Source organism: Oncorhynchus mykiss, chromosome 1 (assembly GCF_057628025.1).
Source record: "Oncorhynchus mykiss isolate SJ-2025 chromosome 1, ASM5762802v1, whole genome shotgun sequence".
Classification (NCBI taxonomy): Eukaryota; Metazoa; Chordata; class Actinopteri; order Salmoniformes; family Salmonidae; genus Oncorhynchus; species Oncorhynchus mykiss.
In genome coordinates, this window is record NC_143022.1 from 38283487 (window position 1) to 38304557 (window position 21071).

General features: G+C 43.3%; 1 protein-coding gene across 4 annotated transcripts in view; it reads right to left on the minus strand.

The window, feature by feature from the left end:
- The window catches only part of ldlrad3 (low density lipoprotein receptor class A domain containing 3), a 114902-nt gene that overhangs the window by 19697 nt on the left and 74134 nt on the right, over positions 1 to 21071 (minus strand). For 3 of the 4 annotated variants that reach the window (XM_021600535.3, XM_090230485.1, XM_090230494.1), the window contains exons 3-4: positions 18801 to 18926; positions 16988 to 17122 (exon numbers count right to left, since the gene is read on the minus strand). In XM_021600535.3, the coding sequence (XP_021456210.3) occupies positions 16988 to 17122; positions 18801 to 18926 (261 nt within the window). The remainder of the gene's footprint in view (positions 1 to 16987; positions 17123 to 18800; positions 18927 to 21071) is intronic. The other variant, XM_090230478.1, reaches the window with a different exon arrangement.

Sequence of the window (21071 nt, forward strand, 5' to 3'; positions counted from 1 at the left end):
GATTTTGGACTACAGGAAAAGGAGGACAGAGCACTCTCCCATTCTCATCGACGGGGCTGTAGTGGAGCAGGTTGAGAGCTTCAAGTTCCTTGGCGTCCACATCACCAACAAACAAACATGGTCAAAGCACATCAAGACAGTCGTGAAGAGGGCATGACAAAACCTATTCCCCCTCAAGAGACTAAAAAGATTTTGCATGGGTCCTCAGATCCTCAAAAGGTTTTACAGCTGCACCATCGAGAGCACCCTGACGGGTTGCATCACTGCCTGGTATGGCAACTGCTCGGCCTCCGACCAGATTGTAGTGCGTACAGCCCAGTACATCACCGGGGCCAAGCTTCCTGCCATCCAGGACCTCTATACTAGGCGGTGTCAGAGGAAGGCCCTAAAAAAGTCCACAACTGGCAGCTTCATTAAATAGTACCCAGCAAAACACCAGTCTCAACGTCAACAGTGAAGAGGCGACTCTGGGATGCTGGCCTTCTTCTATTTTGACTTGTGAGGCGTCTGTTTCTCAAACTAGACACTCTAATGAACATGTCCTCTTGCTTAGTTGTGCACCGGGGCCTCCCACTCCTCTTTCTATTCTGGTTAGAGCCAGTTTGCACCATTCTGTGAAGGGAGTAGTACACAGCGTTTTACAAGATCTTCAGTTTCTTGGCAATTTCTCGCATGGAATAGCCTTCATTTCGCAGAACAAGAATAGACTGACGAGTTTCAGAAGAAAGTTACTTGTTTCTGGCAATTTTGAGCCTGTAATCGAACCCACAAATGCTGATGCTCCAGATACTCAACTAGTCTAAAGAAGGCCAGTTTTATTACTTCTTTAATCAGACAACAGTTTTCAGCTGTGCTAACATAATTGCAGAAGGGTTTTCAACTTAGATTAGCTAACACAACGTGCCATTGGAACACAGGAGTGATGGTTGCTGATAATGGGCCTCTGTACACCTAAAACATCTGCAGTTTCCAGCTACGATAGTCATTTACAACATTAACACTGTCTACACTGTATTTCTGATCAATTTTATGTTATGTTTATGGACAAAAATAACTACTTTTCTTTCAAAAGCAAGGACATTTCTAAGTGACCTCAAACTTTTGAAAGGCAGTGTATGTGCGGCTGTCATGTTGAGGTCCTTGCTGGCGGGGGGCAGAAGGGGCATAGGTGTGACCTGGGGAGGCCTATATAGAGTGTGGCCAGGGTTTGCTTGGGGGGGGGTCTCAGCTGGTTGGGGTGGGGCTGGTGATGCTGTGGTCTGGGTGTAGGTCCTCTTGGCGTGTGCCCTTTCAGTACAGGTCCTTCTGGAGGGTGTCTGGCTGGTCTGGGTGAGGTGTCCATGCTCTGAGACTCCTGTGTGAGGTGCTGGGGCAGCAGTTGAGGGTGCTGCAAGTGGGGGGCCTGAGTTATACTCTCCACTGCGCTCTTGGCTATTTTGATCAAGCATTCCTTCCTCCATCTATTCCCTCCTTTACACCCTCTCCTTCAGTATCTTTGTTTATATGTCTTTCCTTACCCAGTAATTAGCCCATCTCTCTCTTTTTCGCTCTCTCTCTCAGCTAATTTGCATTTGACTGTAAATCAAGTGCGCCTGGAAATAGCAACCCCTCCCCCACGAGAGAACAACGGTCAATCAGGAAACGCAACACAGAGAAAATACTCTCGAACGCAGCTCTCCTGGCTACCCAAAGCCCAGAGTGCTGCCTGCTTACCAGGAACATTTGACACTGGAGGAGGGACAGTCAAAACGGAACCAATTAAGATCAATGCTTGCACAATGAATTATGTATGGGTGTATGTGAGAGAGCTGCGGAGCTAGATAAAAGCAAGGGGCCTGCCAGTGGGGGGCCTGAGTTATACTCTCCACTGCACTCTTTGGCTATCTTGATCAAGCATTCCTTCCTCCATCTATTCCCTCCTTTACTCCCTCTCCTTCAGTATATTCATATTTATGCCTTTCCTTACCCAGTAATTAGTCTCCCTCCCTCCACTGTGCAGCCTGCGCACGCATGCACACACACAGCTGCTCCACATATAAATACACACACATTGGATCACATACAAACACTCAATCACACACACAGCTGCATTGTTTTCGTTCTTAGTATTGGCTCTGTTGTTCGATATGATAGTACGCCACAATAGTCCCTGCACGCAGCTTTTTGGGGGGGTGAGCAGCAAGGAAGGCATGCAGTATATCGACATCTTTAGTCCCTCTTCAAACATCCAATGTCGACGGATGTTTCTAGTGACCAGGCTGACAGCACAGCCACACTACAACACAGCCACACCACTATACAAAGGAGCTCAGGAGAGAGAGGCCAAAGGTGACACATACTCAGAGAACACACTCTCTCTTTCTGACTTTCTCTCTCCACGCCTCTGGCATGTAGGAGTCCAAAGAATCCTACCCCACAGAGACACTAGAGAAGGAAAAGAGAGAGAGAGAGAGAGAGAGAGAGAGAGAGAACATAGAGAGAGTGGAGGATAAAAATAAAAACCACCACAGGAGCAGAGCGGAATTACCATTTCAAGCATCGTATACAAGTTTTCCCTGTGAACACAGAGTAGAGGAGAAGAGCAGAGGGGGGAGGAGGGTGGAGAGTGAATCAGGATGCATACAGGCCCCCACTGGCAAACAGGGATCAGAACAGAAGAGTTGTATGTGTTGGGGGGGAGACACATTTCTGTTGTTCGCTGTAACTATGGACAGTAAAGTTGTATTGTATTGTGTGTGCGTTTGTCATCACCTATCAACACACCTGACCTGTTTATACTGTGTGTATAACACACATGATATAGTCTAGTAATGTACAGAGACACACATGGGTGCCCTCCTAATGCGTTTTAACCTTGTCCACAGAAAGAGAGGGGGAGAGAGAAAGAGAGAGAGAGAGAGAGAGAGAGAGAGAGAGAGAGCGGAGAAGGAGAGAGCGAGTCCAGTTGAGCTCAGTAATTACTATTAATGAAAGCAGCGTTGCATGCAGGGACTAATCCTGCTCTCCTATTCACTCTCTGGGCCTCAGGGACACAGCCCAAAATCTCATATCCTCCGCTTTCCCACCTCTCTCCCTCTTTTTAACCCCTTTCTCCCTTTCCCCCTCCTCTTTCCCCTAAATCTCATTGTGTCCCTCTATCTCCTCATCCAGGCTTCCACCCTTCCTAACTCCCTCCCATGCCAGTTCCTTTCCTTGATCCATTTACTCTTATTTTTGCTCTTTACAACATACTTTTTAAAATTCTAACCCATCTCTCTTCCTCATCCTCATCCCCTATCAACTCTATCAGTCTCTCCTAATTCTTTCTCCTTCCTAATCTTTCTTCAACTTCCCTGTCTGTCTCCCACCTTTTCTTCCTCATTCGCACTGACTCTTTCTCAATTTCAATTAAATTCATTGGCACGGGAAACATCGGTTAATATTGCCAAAGCAAGTGAACAAGATAATAAACAAAAGTGTGTTGGGGTTTGTTCTTCTTGTTCTTCACTGGTCACCCTTTCTTGTGGCTACAGGTCACAAATCTTTCTGCTGTGATGGCACACTGTGATATTTCACCCTATAGATATTGGAGTTTATCAAAATTGGATTTGTTTTCAAATTATTTGTTGGTCTGTGTAATCTGAGGGAAATATGTCTCTCTAATAAGGTCATATATTTGGCAGGTTAGGAAGTGCAGCTCAGTTTCCACCTAATTTTGTGGGCAGTGTGCACATACAGTGTCTTCTCTTGAGAGCCAGGTCTGCCTACGATGGCCTTTCTCAATTGCACGGCTATGCTCACTGAGTCTGTACATAGTCAAAGCTTTCCTTAAACCAAACTTCTCTCTCTCGCTCTCTCTCTCTCTCCCCCATCTATCTATTGCTCTCTACACAATGAATCCGGAGGGTTATATTTTGTACATCTCCATCAACTCCCTATTCTTTCTCTCCCCTCCCAGCTCTCTCTCCGGCTCCCTTGCTTTCATCTCCCTCACATTCCACTCTTTTTCATCCCATATTCTATCTCATTCTCCCCCACCCTCCTCCTCTCGCATTTCTATCTTTCTACCGTTCTCCGACACACAATCACTCTTCCTGCTCTCCTGGGCACGCTTTGGTCTCGCTCTACTCAAGCCTTTTTCCTCCTGCATTTCCCTGACGGATACACACACTTACACCTCCACCATCCTGGAGTGGTACGCGCACGCACACACACACACTCAGCTCCCTGATGGATACGAACACTTACACCTCCACATACTCCCTGAACGATTCAGACACTTAGCTCCATACCCACACACTCCTCCCTGTCTGCACACCTACACCATATACTCATAGTAGTGTGTTGTCAGGACACAACATCTATTAGTATTAGCCTATTAACAGTAATCCAACTCTGCCAGTCATAGTGCCAATGGCGCAATACAAACACATTGACGAGAGAGAGAGAGAGAGACAAACATAAATACATAAACATGACCTTGTAGTGGTGGGCCCAGCCTCTGAAGTGACTGTATGCAAGGATTTCTTTTGTGTTGTCTTAGGAATGCTGCATTATCTCACCAACCCCCTCTTGTCACATCTCTGTGAACCAAGTGATGCTTTTGCTTTTACATCTTGTAGGTCTGATATCTGATTGGATGTTCACTTTTAGAGTATTCTATTGGTCAATGACTCAGGTTTTGAATCCAAACATGGTCAAATGTTATAAAAGGGGCTTACATTCATTGTCTCTTTCTCTCTTTGTTCCTGACCTGCTGTGGTGAGATATACTCTGTCTCTTTCCCTCTCTCTCCCATGAGCTATGGGCCATTTTTTAAATTTAACTAGGCAATTCAGTTAAGAACACATTCTTATTTGCAATGACGGCCTAGGAACAGTGCAATAACTGCCTTGTTCAGGGGCAGAATGACAGATTTTTCACCTTGTCTGCTTGAATCTTCGGTTACTGGCCCAACGCTCTAACCACTAGGCTACCAAGCCATGGTTACTTTGTATCTCTCTCTCCCTCTCTGATCATGCATATACTGTAATTATTGTTAATGCTTTGTAACTTAAACTTGTGCTTTGTTTGTGAATTTATTTAATTTTACAATGTGTATTTCATAGACAACTCTCAGACCTTTCTTGGTAGTTTATTCCTGTAACTGAACAATAGTCCTGCTTGCATGATGTTGAATCATCTTTATGGAATGAGAAACATTGTAATAGACTCTGTCATATTAATTGCAAAGTCTTATCACAGGTCGCATGTGTGGTACGCTATATATTATATGACAATATTTACCCCAATACAACCCAATGCATCATGCTTATTAACTCATATTCAATAACATTGATGGATTTACTCGCTCCTCTCCAAGGTGTCCCTAAAAACAATAGCAGCTACTGTATGTTGGCACTGCCATGTTGACCTGAGCCTTGCTGTTGAAAAACCTCTACAGTGTCCGACTTTCGGCTGTCGCCGATGCAGCTCCCCCTACTTCACACACCGACTTTCGTCTACAGTCGGCTACCTGAGTCTTATTGCCCAAACACAACCCGTATTTTACGTCAGATGGCATCAATCCTAGGCAAAGCATGTCTCTCGACCGATCTGCCTTGTAGGTCGTGGAACTCACATTCAAATTTTAAATATTCCAGAACGAAAACATAGTTCCTATTTTTTTTTAAATATCACTGCGCTCTCGTATGACTCTCCATGAAATAGACAGAATAACTAAATTATTAAAAACGTTATTACAGTGATTTTGCAATTGTGAGAAAATAAAAAACTACGCGGTGGCTAGCTCCTGCACAAATTCTGTGCAAGGACGTCGGTCACCAACGTGACTTGATCAGCTGCTTAGCTAACGTTTGCAGCTAGTTTACTGACATGTGTAACGTTAGTTATCTAGCTAGCTCTACCTTCAACAGTTAATGACATAAAAAGCTTGGTTAGCCTGTTTCAAATATCCTGAAGTTGTAGACACGCAGCCCCAAAATTAGGAGGGACAGAAATCAGTCTGTTTCTCCACTAACATGCATCTTTGTATTGTTGGGTCAACTGAGTACAGCAGCTGACTCAGGAGGCTACTGCAATGACTTGCGGCAGAACAGCTGCTTCATGAAAACTCTTAATAAGGTTAGCATTAGCACTACTACAGTAGCTTACTAGCTAGCGTTTGTTGGAAGCATTCTACATTGTGTGTGCTGCACTAAGTAGGTAGCTGGTTGGTTAGCATCATATCAGTGACTGGCTCAGCTAGCAAGCTATGTAATGTTGGCTTTGGTTCCCATTGTCTAACGTCAGAAATACTGCTCCATGAAACACAAAAATCCTTAGCTAGATATAAAACGGTGGGACTAAGACGTCCTCAACAGACAAAAAGTACATATTATTGACACATGTATTGTTCTACAGTAGCTTAGATTAATTTAGACTGTTTTGAGGCAGAAATGGGGTTCAGCGGGGTATGTCACCGATGTAATATTTTTAGACAAGCTACTTTGGTACTATCCAATTACCATTAGTGAAATTCGAGACAGAACAGTGCAGATGGAATCAACGCGCTATCTGGCGTAAGGCAATGACAGACACTGGCATTACCTCCCAGTGATTAAACGTCATATAGCCTATTCTATATGACCTTCTGAAGCTATTCTGCTGCTTATGGATGAGCACATTAGGCATGTCACCCAGGTAAAGTAATGATATGTTAAAAATAGTGCTGCTGGTGAAATGGCCTTCTGGGCACATCACTACCTCTTAGAGTAGGTCTATTTTTAACACATTCATCATCAACCCTGCTGCCCAGGAGAATGAAGTCATGTGGATCACACCTCTTCACTCTAATCCATTAATTCCTCTTAATGAAACATTTTATTAAAATGGCAGAACGTTTTTTTACATACCTCCTAGGCTAAAGCGGTCTGAACTACTAACAAGCTTCCTTACTATGCAGAAGTGTTTCAACATTATAACAACGGGGGCAAGGTCTAATTATTCCATGCGTCTTGAGTTACTTGATAACACGTTCTCTTCGGCAATTACGTTCTGGCCAAGAGGTTGAGATGGTTATGTAAAGGACAGGCTGAGGGGAGAGGAGGCACAGTGGAGTGGTTCCTGAGCCCTATTCAAACACACAGATAATGGGTATGGAAGAGCAGGCTCTGCTCGTTGCACACACACACACACACACACCGACACACACTAGAGAGGAGGGGCTATGGCTATTAGTAACAGTAAAGCTTATGCCCCGACTGGAATTCCTCTTCATGTCCGTGGGTGGAGGTTGTACCAGTTGACCACCATCGTTCGATGTTCGATGTAGCAGAGAAAGGTTGTTAATTTTGGGGAGCTCAGACAGAGTGGAATGGCTGGCCATTGTTTAAGGACATGGGGATTCATACAGACATAAGTCCAGGGGGAGGGCTCCCTCTGGTCATGGCCAAGACTGTTAGGCCTTTACACTGACGCTCAGCCATGGTATAGGTTAAAGCAGGGTTATTCAGCATAGGTGTCTGCAGCCCCCCCCCCCCCCCCCCCCCCCCCCCAAATGTTTTTATGAATATTGCTAGCAACAACATAAACAAAATAAACACATTTTTTATGACATACAGTACCTACAGTAGAAAAGGGGAGAATATACTATTTGTAATAATGTCAACTTTATTTTTTAACTCCTAATATTGAGCAACTTACACTCATTGGAGCCAATTGCACTCACTGGAGTAGCTAACCTGGTAAGGTTTCTTGACTTGGACATTTTTGCCAACACATGGTTAACCTTTATTAAATTAGCTAAACAGCTGCTCTTAGCGAAAATGTGTTTTGAGTTACCTTTTTAGCTAATGGGCTATGTTAGAGTTTACACTTCCTCTTCCAATTATAATGTGGGGAGGTCAAAATAATGAAACTATCTACCAAATCTATTCAAAATGTTTTTTTGCTAACATATGATGGGGGTCCCTGGGTCGCCGGTTTGCCTGGGAGAGGCTCCCTGGGCAATAAAATAATGAAGACCCCTAGGTTAGCGGGCTACTTCTAATGGAGGATCAGGGTGGGGAGGGGGGAGAGGAGAACAACAAAAGAGGGAAGAGAAACGTGGGTACACACACTGAAAGTTGAACTAGTTGAACTCCCTGGGCAGTAGCGTGTCCAACCTCTTCTATTCTGCTCTGTCCACTGAGTGTTGGCTCTGATAAACTAGCACTATTATATTCCACTCCCCTCCACCATTTTACGCTTACTCCCACGGTATTCTCCTTCTGTCCTCACCTTCTGTGGTAATGACGGCGCAAGACAGACCCACACCTTACACACAGATGCCCGCATGCACACACACACGCAGCACACACACGCACACACACACACACGAAGCACACACACGCACACATGCCGCACACACACACACACACACACACACACCTCCACCATCCTGAAGATGTACGTACGAGCACACATACACACTTACACCATCCTGGAGACGTATGTATGCGCGCACACACACACACACACAAAACTCCCTTGGATTAACTTGTCATTTTAATCTATAGTGCCTATTCTCTGGCCCAAATTCCATCAGAAATCAATGGGGGATATGGAGGCTGATAAGCCATTAAAAGTAAAGGGATACCAAAAGCGATGAACACAGCCCATGAATCTGTAATCACACTGACATTCTGGATTCAGTTTATATATCAGCGTGACGGCAGGTCCTAATGTGTGCTTTACTGTGGACTCTAATGGTGAGGTGGAAATGAGTGTTATATATCGTCAGTGTACACACAAATCTGTAAAAATGACGCCTGTTTATGAGCTGGTGTAGACAGCTGGCCCTGGGATCCAGGTTTCTCATAGATAATGGTTATGCAAAGCAGAAGATGCAGCTGTGAATCTCCTCTCACACAGAGGAAGGCGATATTAAATATATAGATGTAGATTATACTCTGTAGATGTGGTGCTTCTCTAGAGTTCAAAAGAGGCTCTCGGAAGTTTTACTAAGAGGAAGGAGAGAAAATTCTGTGTCCAAAACTTCAAGGGGTTCTTAGACAGACAGTATGTAGTGACAGATATAGGGGAGAGGTAAAAAAAAGGGGGAGGTCACAACTCTGTTTGCACAGTTGTTTACATGGGGGGGGGGGGGGGGGGGGGGGGGGGGTTCTGTTGCATTTTTGTATCAGGCTAGGGTAAAATTTTTCTCCACTTCCTGTCTGACTGACATGCCCAAAGTAAACTGCCTGTTACTCAGGCCCAGAAGCCAGGATATGCATGTAATTGGTACCATTGAAAAGAAAACATTTTGAAATTTGTGGAGAAGTTAATGTATGAGACTATAACACAATTGATATGGTAGGAGAAAATCCAAAGAAGTACCCATGCTCTTACAATGGAAAGCTATGGGTTAGAGGCAATTCCAGCTCCTAGATTGCAATTCCTATGGCTTCCACTAGATGACAACATTCTTTGTTCAAGGTTTCAGGCTTGTTTCTTCCCAAACAAGGAAGAATTTAGAGTTTTGGTACTGGGAGTCAGAGTTGAAAATCAGTGCGCGACGAAGAGGACGCGCATTTGCTTATTTTGCTTTCAATTGAACATACTTCCGTATTAAATATTATAGTTTAATTCCATTTTAGGGTACCTGAGGATTATATAGAAACGTATTTTGACTTGTTTTAACAAAGTTTAGCAGTATCTTTTTGGATTCCTTTTTCTGCATGTTTAACGAGTGGATTACTCAAATCGATGGCGCCAAATAAACTGACCTTTTGGGATATAAAGAAGGATTTTATCAAACAAAACGATCATGCATGTTGTAGCTGGGACCCTTTGGATTGCAAATCAGAGTAAGATTTTCAAAAAGTAAGTGAATATTTGTGATTTTCTGAAGCCTGTCCTGGTTGAAAAATATTTTGATGTGGGGCGCAATCACATGGCATGCTTTTGCTGTAAAGCCTATTGTAAATCGGACAATGCAGTTAAGATGAACAAAAATGTAAGATATAACCGATAATAAGACACTTGTATGTACCTAGATGTTTAATATCCATAATTTATATGATTATTTATTTGAATTGCGCATCCTCCAATTTCACCGGACGTTTTCGACAGGTGTCCCGCCTATCCCAGAGAGGTTATTAACGGAAAAGTATGAAGGAATTGACAAGGAACGTATGAAGGGGACAGCTATGCTATAGTATGAAGATGAAAATGACAATAATTTAAATAGAAACATGCAACATGTCCATAGCCTATTTATTAGCAACACTGATTGTCAAGGGAGATTTTTCAAATACTGTGAGGAACTATTATAATTTGAAAGGATGTAAAAAACACACAAAAAAACAGACCTTTGTTGATATGCTGTGTGAGGTGAAGAAACATTACTGAGAAGCCCAGCTGGGCAGGTACTTCTACGCTTGAATCGGCGTGCCCGCTCCGTCAACATGAGCAGGACAAAGAAAGCAGACACATGCTCGTTGTTCACATGGAGTGCATAAATGATGGTTATGAAATAAACCAAAACTTGTTTCTCATACGTGTAGCAGGTTGTGAACGTTTCCACTCCGAGAATGAGAACAGTAAATTACTGTAATTAATACATGCATTAACATAAATGAATGTAACCAAATGAGAGAGATTAACGGTAAACTGCCTGTTTTACAAGCAGTAGATTACCACATGGGCAATGTTCCCTCTAAGCTGTGCACGTGCGTGGGTGAGCAGCAGCACTGAGACTGCTGCACAGCTCCCTGAGCTCCCTGGACTGGTGTGCAGAATGCAGAAGAAATATCAGTCCACAAAGAGAAGCACGAGATTGAAACTTTCTAGAGTTTTCCCTGTTAGTTAACACTATCAACGTTTCCCTTTACTGTGGCAATTGTGTTCGAGTCAACGCAATATTAGCCAATTTCAATGCATACCGGAACAAAACAAACTATGCAAGAGATTTTGTTATAGGCAGAACGCATAGGAGTAAGATTCTATTGCGCACGACTCAACGGCACAGCCAATCAGAGCTGCAGTAGGTCTACCTGTAAATGGACCATTGCCATATATGAATCTGCGCTATTTACCTCACATCAACACCATTATCCCAGAAACCCTATATCCACTCCAATTTGCATACCGCCCAAACAGATCCACAGATAATGCAATCTCTATTGCACTCCACACTGCCCTTTCCCAACTGGACAAAAATAACACCTATGTGAGAATGCTATTCATTGACTACAGCTCAGCGTTCAACACCATAGTACCCTCAAAGCTCAGCACTAAGCTAAGGAACCTGGGACTAAACACCTCCCTCTTCAACTGGATCCTGGACTTCCTGACGGGCCGCCCCCAGGTGGTGAGGGTAGGTAGCAACACATCTGCCATGCTGATCCTCAACACTGGAGCTCCCCAGGGGTGCGTGCTCAGTCCCCTCCTGTACTCCCTGTTCACCCACAACTGCATGGCCAGGCACGACTCCAACACCATCATTAAGTTTGCTGACGACACAACAGTGGTAGGCCTGATCACCGACAATGACGAGACAGCCTATAGGGAGGAGGTCAGAGACCTGACCGGGTGGTGCCAGAATAACAACCTATCCCTCAACGTAACCAAGACTAAGGAGATGATTGTGGACTACAGGAAAAGGAGCAGTAGTGAAGCAGGTTCAGAGCTTCAAATTCCTTGGTGTCCACATCAACAAAAAAACTAGAATGGTCCAAACGCACCAAGACAGTCGTGAAGAGGGCATGACAAAGCCTATTCCCTCTCAGGAAACTAAAATGATTTGTCATGGGTCCTGAGATCCTCAAAAGGTTCTACAGCTGCAACATTGAGAGCATGGTTGCATCACTGCCTGGTACGGCAATTGCTTGGCCTCCGACCGCAAGGCAATTCAGAGGGTAGTGCGTACGGCCCAGTACATCACTGGGGCAAAGCTGCTTGCCATCCAGGACCTCTATACCAGGCGGTGTCAGAGGAAGGCCCTGAAAATTGTCAAAGACCCCAGCCACCCCAGTCATAGACTGTTCTCTCTACTACCGCATGGCAAGCGGTACCGGAGTGCCAAGTCTAGGACAAAAAGGCTTCTCAACAGTTTTTACTCCCAAGACATAAGATTCCTGAACAGGTAACCAAATGGTTACCCAAACTATTTGCATTGTGTGCCCCCCAACCCCTCTTTTACGCTGCTGCTACTCTCTGTTTATCATATATGCAGAGCCACTTTAACTATACATTCATGTACATACTACCTCAATTGGCCCGACCAACCAGTGCTCCCGCACATTGGCTAACCGGGCTATCTGCATTGTGTCCCACCACCCGCCAACCCCTCTTTTATGCTACTGCTACTCTCTGTTCATCATATATGCATAGTCACTTTAACCATACCCACATGTGCATACTACCTCACTACGCCTGACTAACCGGTGTCTGTATATAGCCTTGCTACTCTTATTTTCAAATGTCTTTTTACTGTTGTTTTATTTCTTTACTTACCTACACACACACACACACACTTTTTTTTCTCTGCACTATTGGTTAGAGCCTGCAAGTAAGCATTTCACTGTAAGGTCTACACCTGTTGTATTCGGGGCACGTGACAAATACACTTTGATTTGAACTGGACTGTGTTTACAGCTGTGGTCTTGAGTAGATGTGTTTGTTTTGAGATCAAAGCAAGAGCTGCATGTAGCCACATGTGCAAATGTTGTTAATATCCTTTGCCAGTTAGTGAGTTATTAGCCCAGTTATATATAATTTGTAGTCAGCAATAGAGGAGTGATTGCTTCCTACAAGAGCACAAAACGTGTACATTTCTAGACTTCTTTGAAAAGCAAGTTAGGTAAAGAGCTTTTTTTTTTGTCTTAAAGGGGCAGTGTTGTATTTTGAGATAGCCAAGTAGCCAATAGGCAGAGGGTAGCATAATGTGTCTGATTCTCTGTAATAATGGTATGGAAATAATAAAACATTTTATTTAGTAAAGTGGTTTCTTGCATCAAACAACGCAACAACATTTTCAGTCACATCCTTGTCTGAAGGACAAGTGGATTAAGAGGTTAATGTCTAAATTCTCATGGAATGTAGGCCTACATTGAACATCACACATTGGCTACTACTGAAGGCTGAATAATAAAAGAGCAATTTCCATGTTAAAATGTTATGGGATGCATTTTCTCCATTGTTTTTGATGTTAGGTCACTCTGGTAGGCCTACGTTATGATCTCATAGTCACAGTAGACTACTTGGCCAATGTCTGAAACTGTAACTTAAAGTGGGCACAGCCTCAGTGTTTACAGTAAACTTTCGCAACATTCAGGACTGGGCATGATCAGCGTTGATTAGTCTATAAATTAAAATATGCCATATCAAATTATACCATGCCAGGTTGGAGAGGACTTGCCCATTGTCCATTTGACACAACGCTAGCGCATTATAGGCCACAAAGCCAGAACAGCCTTGTCGAAAGATGTTAAATCATTAATCAATAGACAGACACATCAAACCTTTTTGAAAAGAAGAGAGATTTATACTAGCAAGCAATTAAAATGTGAATTGTATAAAAGTCAAAAAATCAAACCATATTTTACTGAGGTACCATAGCCTATAGCACCTATCATCAGTTGGAAAGAAGAGGAGATATAGAAAGTTGAATGGACAGTTGGCAAAACCATTGCTTATAATCATTAGCAAACACTCCGGCTTATTAGGTCCAGTTTACCTCCATGAAAATGAAACGAACAAAAAAGTATTGAACTCTTAAAATGAACGTAGGTTTATTTAAATGGTTTTGATGGTTATTTTATTTACATGATGGTCTTCATCCATAACCGTCAGTGACATGGTTATTCAATTACCGTCACAGCATCTTTCCCTGCTCCCTCTGGGTCTCTTCTGTCTGCTGTCTGACAGTCCTCTATGGACCTGTAGGCCACTGATTACACTGATGGGGTCGGTGGCAGGGACAGTAATGTGACCAAATACATGTTGTGACAGTTGTATGGTTACTGAAGCAGCAACGGACATATTTATGACGAGAGGGTTTCAGTTCAGCATGAGACTGGACTGCAGGCCCTGAAGATATCATGGTGTATTGGTGTGTGTGTGTGTGTGTGTGTGTGTGTACTCTACAGCATCTTTGCATTTGTGAAGTGTGTGTGTGTTGCATATGATAGTGTTTGTAGTTGCCACATATTTAGCATTGAAGGACTTCAGTTTAATGGTCACCAGGCCTCCAAAACAATCAGGATGTACAGTGTGACTATCTGTGAGGGGGAGTGGTAAACATAGCAAGTCACTATGGTTCGATCCCTTAAAGTAATGCTGCAGGATAACCTTGATGAGGAAAGTTGGTTATAAATAGGCTTTGTTGTGATGCGAAGGGATATGAATGTAAATGACATGCAAATGTGTCCAACAAACATTGCATCTGTATTCAAATGTGCCTTAGATACTGAAATGTGAGTAAAGTTTGGGACTGGGGACATGAAACAGAGCTTTGGTTGAAGGTGGATGCGAAAAAGAGCAATAATGGAGAAGTTTTCCAGAGCCTTTGTCAGCTCTACTCTACATGAAGACACTAGCATAATCCACACTGCATTTCTGAATTCCTGCATATTGTTTGGAATGTAAATATTTAATGATAAACTCTATTTCAAAATGGTTATGTTAAATTTTTCGAAAAAGTGGAAATGTAGATAACTTTAAAAAATGATCTATGTTTTCTACAGTCTACTGAAGAGGGAGGTGCTGATTATTCAAACACGCACACACACACAGACAGACGGGTGTGCGCATACAGGGAGCGTGCCAAAACAAAAGCCTTTGATGCCGGCAATCAGACAAAGCATGCAATGTCTTCAGAAATCCACAAAGCCAGTTGAAAGCTTACACAACCATCAAATCCTCCTTTACCTTATTTCTCTTTGTTTGTTTCTCTCTCCATCTATTTCTCATAACTTCCGCAGGGATGGTCATCAGATGTGAGAATGAATCACTCCAACATCACCATATGCATAATACACTGTGTCATTAGTCTACTGAGACAATTCAATGGCTGTACTTTGAAAGAATGTCCTTTCTTAGCAGATTTGAAACAACTTTCACCCATTCTGTGAATTAATGTTATTACTTAGAAAATAAACTCTCCAACTCAAAGAGAATACTTCATCCACAGTCTGTCATTAAGCAGCCCTCTGCATGTCTCTCACTATTTCACATTCACAAACTTCCTGATATTAAACTGCTGACGGTCAGGGAGTCATACTGGATGTATTATTGCTTTAGTGTGTGTGTGTATGTTTGGTGCTTGGGTATGTAGAGTGTTTCTCTGGACCCCAGTATTCAAGTGTGTGTGTGTGTGGGGGGGGGGGGGGGGGGTCCTGTTCCTAACCCCCTCCAACACTGTGCACCCAAACACAGATTTGAGAGGAAAGGGACATCTCTTTCTCTCAGACTACTGCCCACCTCTCTAAATGTCCCTCTCAGTCACTTCTATCTATTAAATTCCCCTCCTCTGGCTTCTATTTCACTATTCCTCTGTCTTTGATCTATATCAGCTCCACCATCTCTCATTCTCACTATCCCTCTCCTATCTACCTCTCTTCCAACCTTTCATGTATTTGATTCCTACCTTTTCTATTGCTCTCTATTTTTCTCGTATTCTCTCTCTGTACACTCCCTGTATTACACCCCCTGTCCTTCCCTCTACATATCGCTCATATCCCTCTCTTAGCAGTTATTGGATCAGTGCATTTATAGATGCTTGGATATTGCTATATTACATTGTTTGCCACTTTCCCCCCTTCCAAAACCAATTATGCAATAAATAAATAGATAAACAACAAAGCGGCCATCCTTCGTGGCTGTCTAACAGTGCCAAATGACCTAAATCAGATTGTAGGAATGAAACAATAAAAATATAAAATGCTGAGAGTAGGCTAGATTTAATTATCAGACACCTTAGAGGCAGGTAACCCAAACAGCATTTGACTACAGGAGATGTCCGACCTAGCAGATACACAATCCAGGGAGGCGGCTAGAAGGACACCAGAGAGTAAGATAGGAGGAGAGGAGGTCAGGCTGAGGAGGTGAAGAAGAATGTAGTGGGGGTAAGGGAGCAGAGGAGGAAGAGGAGAAGGAGGGAAGGAAAATGACATGTGGGGGAGGAAGAAAGGAGTAGAGGCAGAGAAAAAGAAAAGGAGTGTGATGAGGAGAGGCGAAGGAGAAGAAGAGGGGAGTGGAAGAGAAGAAGAGGGGAGTGTGGGGGAAGAGGAGAGGTAGAGACGCAGAGAACAAAACGAAGCAGTGAGTGTGGGGAGTAGGACTGGAGGAGAATATATATAGAAGAAGTGGGGTGTGTGGGGGAAGAGGACAGTAGAAGAGGTGAAGGAGAAGAAGAGGTGTGTGTGGAGAGGAAGACAGGATTGTAGGCTGAGCTCAGGTGTCTTAAAGCAGATATTATTGCCTTATCTGTCACCTGCAGCAGCTCAGCTATTATTTTAGAGAGAGAGAGGAACTGCTAGGGGAGGGAACATAGATGGTGTGTGTGTGTGTATACCTTTGGGTGTGTGTGTTATGTAGATTAAATTCCCCCTTCTCCTCCTCAGCACAGAGGGAAAATAAACACGGTAAACCCTGAGCTTCTCTGCTGTAATCTGTTCTGAAGGCCACGGGGGTCTGGGAGATGTGTATGGAGGTACATGTCAACTGTCTCTGCAGGAACAACAAGCTAGAGTCTTGCTTCTGACTGCAAAAGTTGGCTTGGAGTGTAAGAGGAAGCCAAGTATTGAATCCTGGCGAACACTGTTAAGGATAATAATGGTGCCCTGTGACTGTGATCCCATTAGCTTGTAGCCGTGATAGTGTGTCATTTGCGCATTGTTAGCATGCAGCTGCATACCTGCAGTGGTCAAGCAATGCTGCTATGTTTCAAGTAGTTGGCATGTAACTGTCGAATGGCTGCCTTTCTACGGTGGTCATTAGAATGTAGCCGTGTTAGCGTTTAGTTATGTAGCATATAACTCCTCACCTGCGGTGGTGAGGCAGTGTTCCTCGTCGCTGTTGTCCTGACAGTTGTCTTGTCCATTACACAGGAAGCTGCGGTCCACACAGCGCCCGTTACGACACTTGAAGCGGGCCTCCAAGCACACCAGCGGGTTACCTGCTGTGAGAGTACAACAACATGACTCAGAGGTTAGAGGTCAGGGGTTAGAGATTAGGTATGTGATAAACATACTGTAGGCATTGTTTTGATTTGTTTTTATAACCATTAGCTCCTTAACACTAGAAGTGCAGAGACCAAACTGCGCACAGCTCACCTGGCAGTTGCACTCGGAACAGAACCTACGACATCTGCAAGCAACATGTTTATGGGAAGAGTTGCAAACAAGAAAAAGCGACAAAGATTTGTGTCGACTATAGGACAAGGGATAACAGCTAAAAGAGATCGAACTGATGCCATTGCATGAATACAGATGCTTTACTGTAAGCACGAGTGAGGCCAAAAATAATATGTCCAATAAATGACAATAATGGACTATTTTTGCTTTCGTGCTGATTTGACTATTTATCAAGCCCACTTTGAACTGATACTGATGTTTAGGATAATGATCATTTATTAATTTGACCGTGTGTCTTGCTGACCGTGCGTCTTAGTGGTTTGGGTATTTGCATTTGTTGTGTCGTTATAAAATCAAGTTGTTACTGTGTTCCAGCGCACATGCTTTTTTTAACATAGATGTACAAAGGCAAAACCATGAATAAAATTGGTTTATCACTTGAAATTCTGTGCTTTTAGTGTTTTGTTCATTTTTACACATAGCCTACAGCAACAAACAAATAAAAATGCTATTATGTAAAAATATATATTTTTCCGTATTCTAATGTTACCTAAGACCTTCATAAACACAACCAAAGGATTATTTTCCCGATAGTATTACATTTATTTATTAGACTGTTGACATCCCAAAAGACACGTCATTGGCTCAAAGTGGGGTCCCTCGAGGCCTGGCACTTTAAGTGTTAAACTAAAGAGCAGAGGCTGTCCAAAAAAAAAAGAGAAACCTCAAACCTAAATCCAAAACATATACTGTAACACAGTCCAATTTAACAGAAACGTTGGGATTTTAGACTATCCAAAATTATCAGAAATTTGAAGAGGGGAGTAATGAAAAACTGTAACACATCACACAGAATCGAGAAATACGGTAAAACCATTTGATCAGGGTTTGTGATTAGATACAAACAAATCTAACTCCAACTAGCATGAGAGACATCAGAAAAGTTCGGATTCCTCTTTGCACTCTGTGCTGCTTGGCCTTTGTTCCAAGCCTGGGCAGAATTAGGTGGAATTATCTTGTGAGACGATTCCGACAATTACCCAATGGAGATGATGTGGTCGGCTCTGAGAGTGCGCCGCTCCCAGCCCAGAGCACACGGAGGGAGAACAGCTCCATTGAAATAGCTAGATTAGATGTGTAAGCCGTGGAGGCCTGCGGGCTATGCATAGTGTTTCTGACGATGGAGAGTGATTGGTTTGTTAAAAGCTGCTCGGTTGAGATGGAGAGAGACAGGAACAGAGACACCACTCCCACCAATCCCTCTCCCAATCCTCCACTATAATATACTACAGCTGGCTCCCAAATGATCCCTATCTCTGTACTGTGTCTGCTAACAAGAGGACAAATCACACTGACTATAGGTCCAGAAGACCAACCTTTGTGTGAATACAGTATGTGGCTAAATAGAGAGTGGTTTCCATAATAATTGTATATTAGGGTCACGATGAGGTTTGGTTGTAAGGGTTATTATGGGATGGGAGGTGGTTGCCGTGGGATACTCACTGCAGTTCTCCTCGTCGCTCCCGTCAGGACAGTCACTGAAGCCGTTACAACGGAAGCGCCCGATGATACAGTGGATCCCGTTGGCACAGGCGAAAAACGTCGGAGCACACTTGGACTTTATCTTGGCTGTGGGGAGGAGACAGGGAGAGAGAGAGAGGGGGAGAGAAGGGTCTGTTATTTAGGATGATGGCAGACATATCTATGGATGGATGATGCTGCAGTTTTAAGTGTGTCATAATAGAGTTGAGCTGTGGGGATGAGAGAAGTAGAGAGCGAGAGAGAGAGAGAGATTAAGAAGAAGAGAGAATGAGAAGGAAGGAAGGACAGCAGGAGAGAGATGAGAGGAGAGGGAAGAAAGGGGGGGAAGAAAGGAGAGAGATGAAGAGCAGGATAGGAAGAGAGCGGGAGAGAAGGAGTGAGAGCGAGGAGGAGAATGGTAGGGAGAGAGAGATGTGTTATATGGGACAATTCCAGACAACCACTGTATATTACAGGATGTTGATGGAGTGTCATTCATGGCCTTAAAGGATCCTCTTATTGGCATTCTGGCAATGGTGCACTTTGAATACAGAACTGTTGTTCTGTCATACTAAAGGTCAGTGAATTAATCAGTTCTACTTATCCTGCAGTACTTCTTTGCACTTTCTCTATTGGCCTACTGCCCTCAGCTTAAGAGCTACTGGTTGGAGACAGAATGGAAAGCAGTTAGGAAGGAGAGCAGGCAGAAAGCAGACAGAGACAAAAAGAGAACAGATAGTGGAGGGGACCCTTGGAATAGATCCAACACCAGTCAGTCTAACCGAGGGTAGATGGAGAGAGGGCCAGAGGACAGATCTCAGTGGACAGCCAGGAGATTGACGAGCCTCCACCCCCATCATTCGGCACCGTTTAACACCAGTAGCACCGAACCTCAGCTGCCTGCCTCAGATATATTGATCTCCCCTCTCTGGAGGAGGAAAACACTGTGCAGGAAGTTGCTACACCACAGACAGAGACTTGTGGGGAGAAGTCAGACCAGAAAGACCTCGGTTACTTGGTTACTGCTTTTCAATCCATTGCAGATAGTGGCATTCTAGGGCCAGGATTGGCATTTTGAGAAGTGCATTGGATTTGCACATGGAGTCTGTCCCATAGTGTGACCCAAACCTGCCATGGCAAGATGAGTCCACCATCTGGGACATGCTACTGTGCAAATCAAAGAACCCCTGAGTGTTATCTAGATTAGAAATCCACTAACTGGAGAGAGAGAAAGCTGAAAACATGTTTTAGTCCATGGTTAATTCCCCCTGGAAAAAGTATGCAACACAAAAGCTCAGTAACTCAGGTGCTTAAAACCTGTTAGATCTACCCCCCCCTTTTTTGAAAATTCTGTTAAAAATCGCGCAACTTTTCAGCGTCCTGCTACTCATGCCAGGAATATAGTATATGCATATGATTAGTATGTGTGGATAGAAAACACTCTGAAGTTTATAAAACTGGTTAAATCACGGCTGTGACTATAACAGAGCGTGTGTTTCATTGAAAAACGCAAGAAAAACTGCTCTCTGAAAGCAAAAAATAATTTCCATAAGTCACTTCCACCAGTTGTTAAAGGAGAACAGAATTTAATGGGAATTTGCCTGCACCGTCTACAAATTCCGCACGATGGCGCCATTGTACTAATTTTCAATCGAATTAATTGTTGGAAAATCCATCTGTCTGACCCCAAGTTCTCCAGTCTTCACCCGGATGCAGTTCAAGGAGAGATCAGATTGCATTGTTTTTGAAGTGAGGACCTATTGAAGAGACATCGCCCTGTAATCGTTTTGATAGATTATAAACGTTTACTAATACCTAAAGTTGGATTACAAAAGGATTTCGAAGTGTTTTGTGAAAGTTTATCGTCGACTTTTTTAATTTTAAAAAATTACGCAGCGTTTAAAAACGATGAATTTTTCTGAATGACACGACTTCTATACAAAGCTATTTTGGGTATATATGGACCGATTTAAACGAAAAAAAGACCCAATAGTGATGTTTATGGGGCATATAGGAGTGCCAAGAAAGAAGCTCGTCTAAGGTAATGAATGTTTTATATTTTATTTCTGCGTTTTGGGTAGCGCCGTCTATCGCAAAATCTGTTGTTTACGTGTCGAGCTGGCATTTTGGGGGGTGCATGCTATCAGATAATAGCTTCTGATGCTTTCGCCGAAAAGCATTTTAAAAATCTGACTTGCTGGCTAGGTTCACAACGAGTGTAGCTTTAATTTAATACCCTGCTTGTGAATTTTG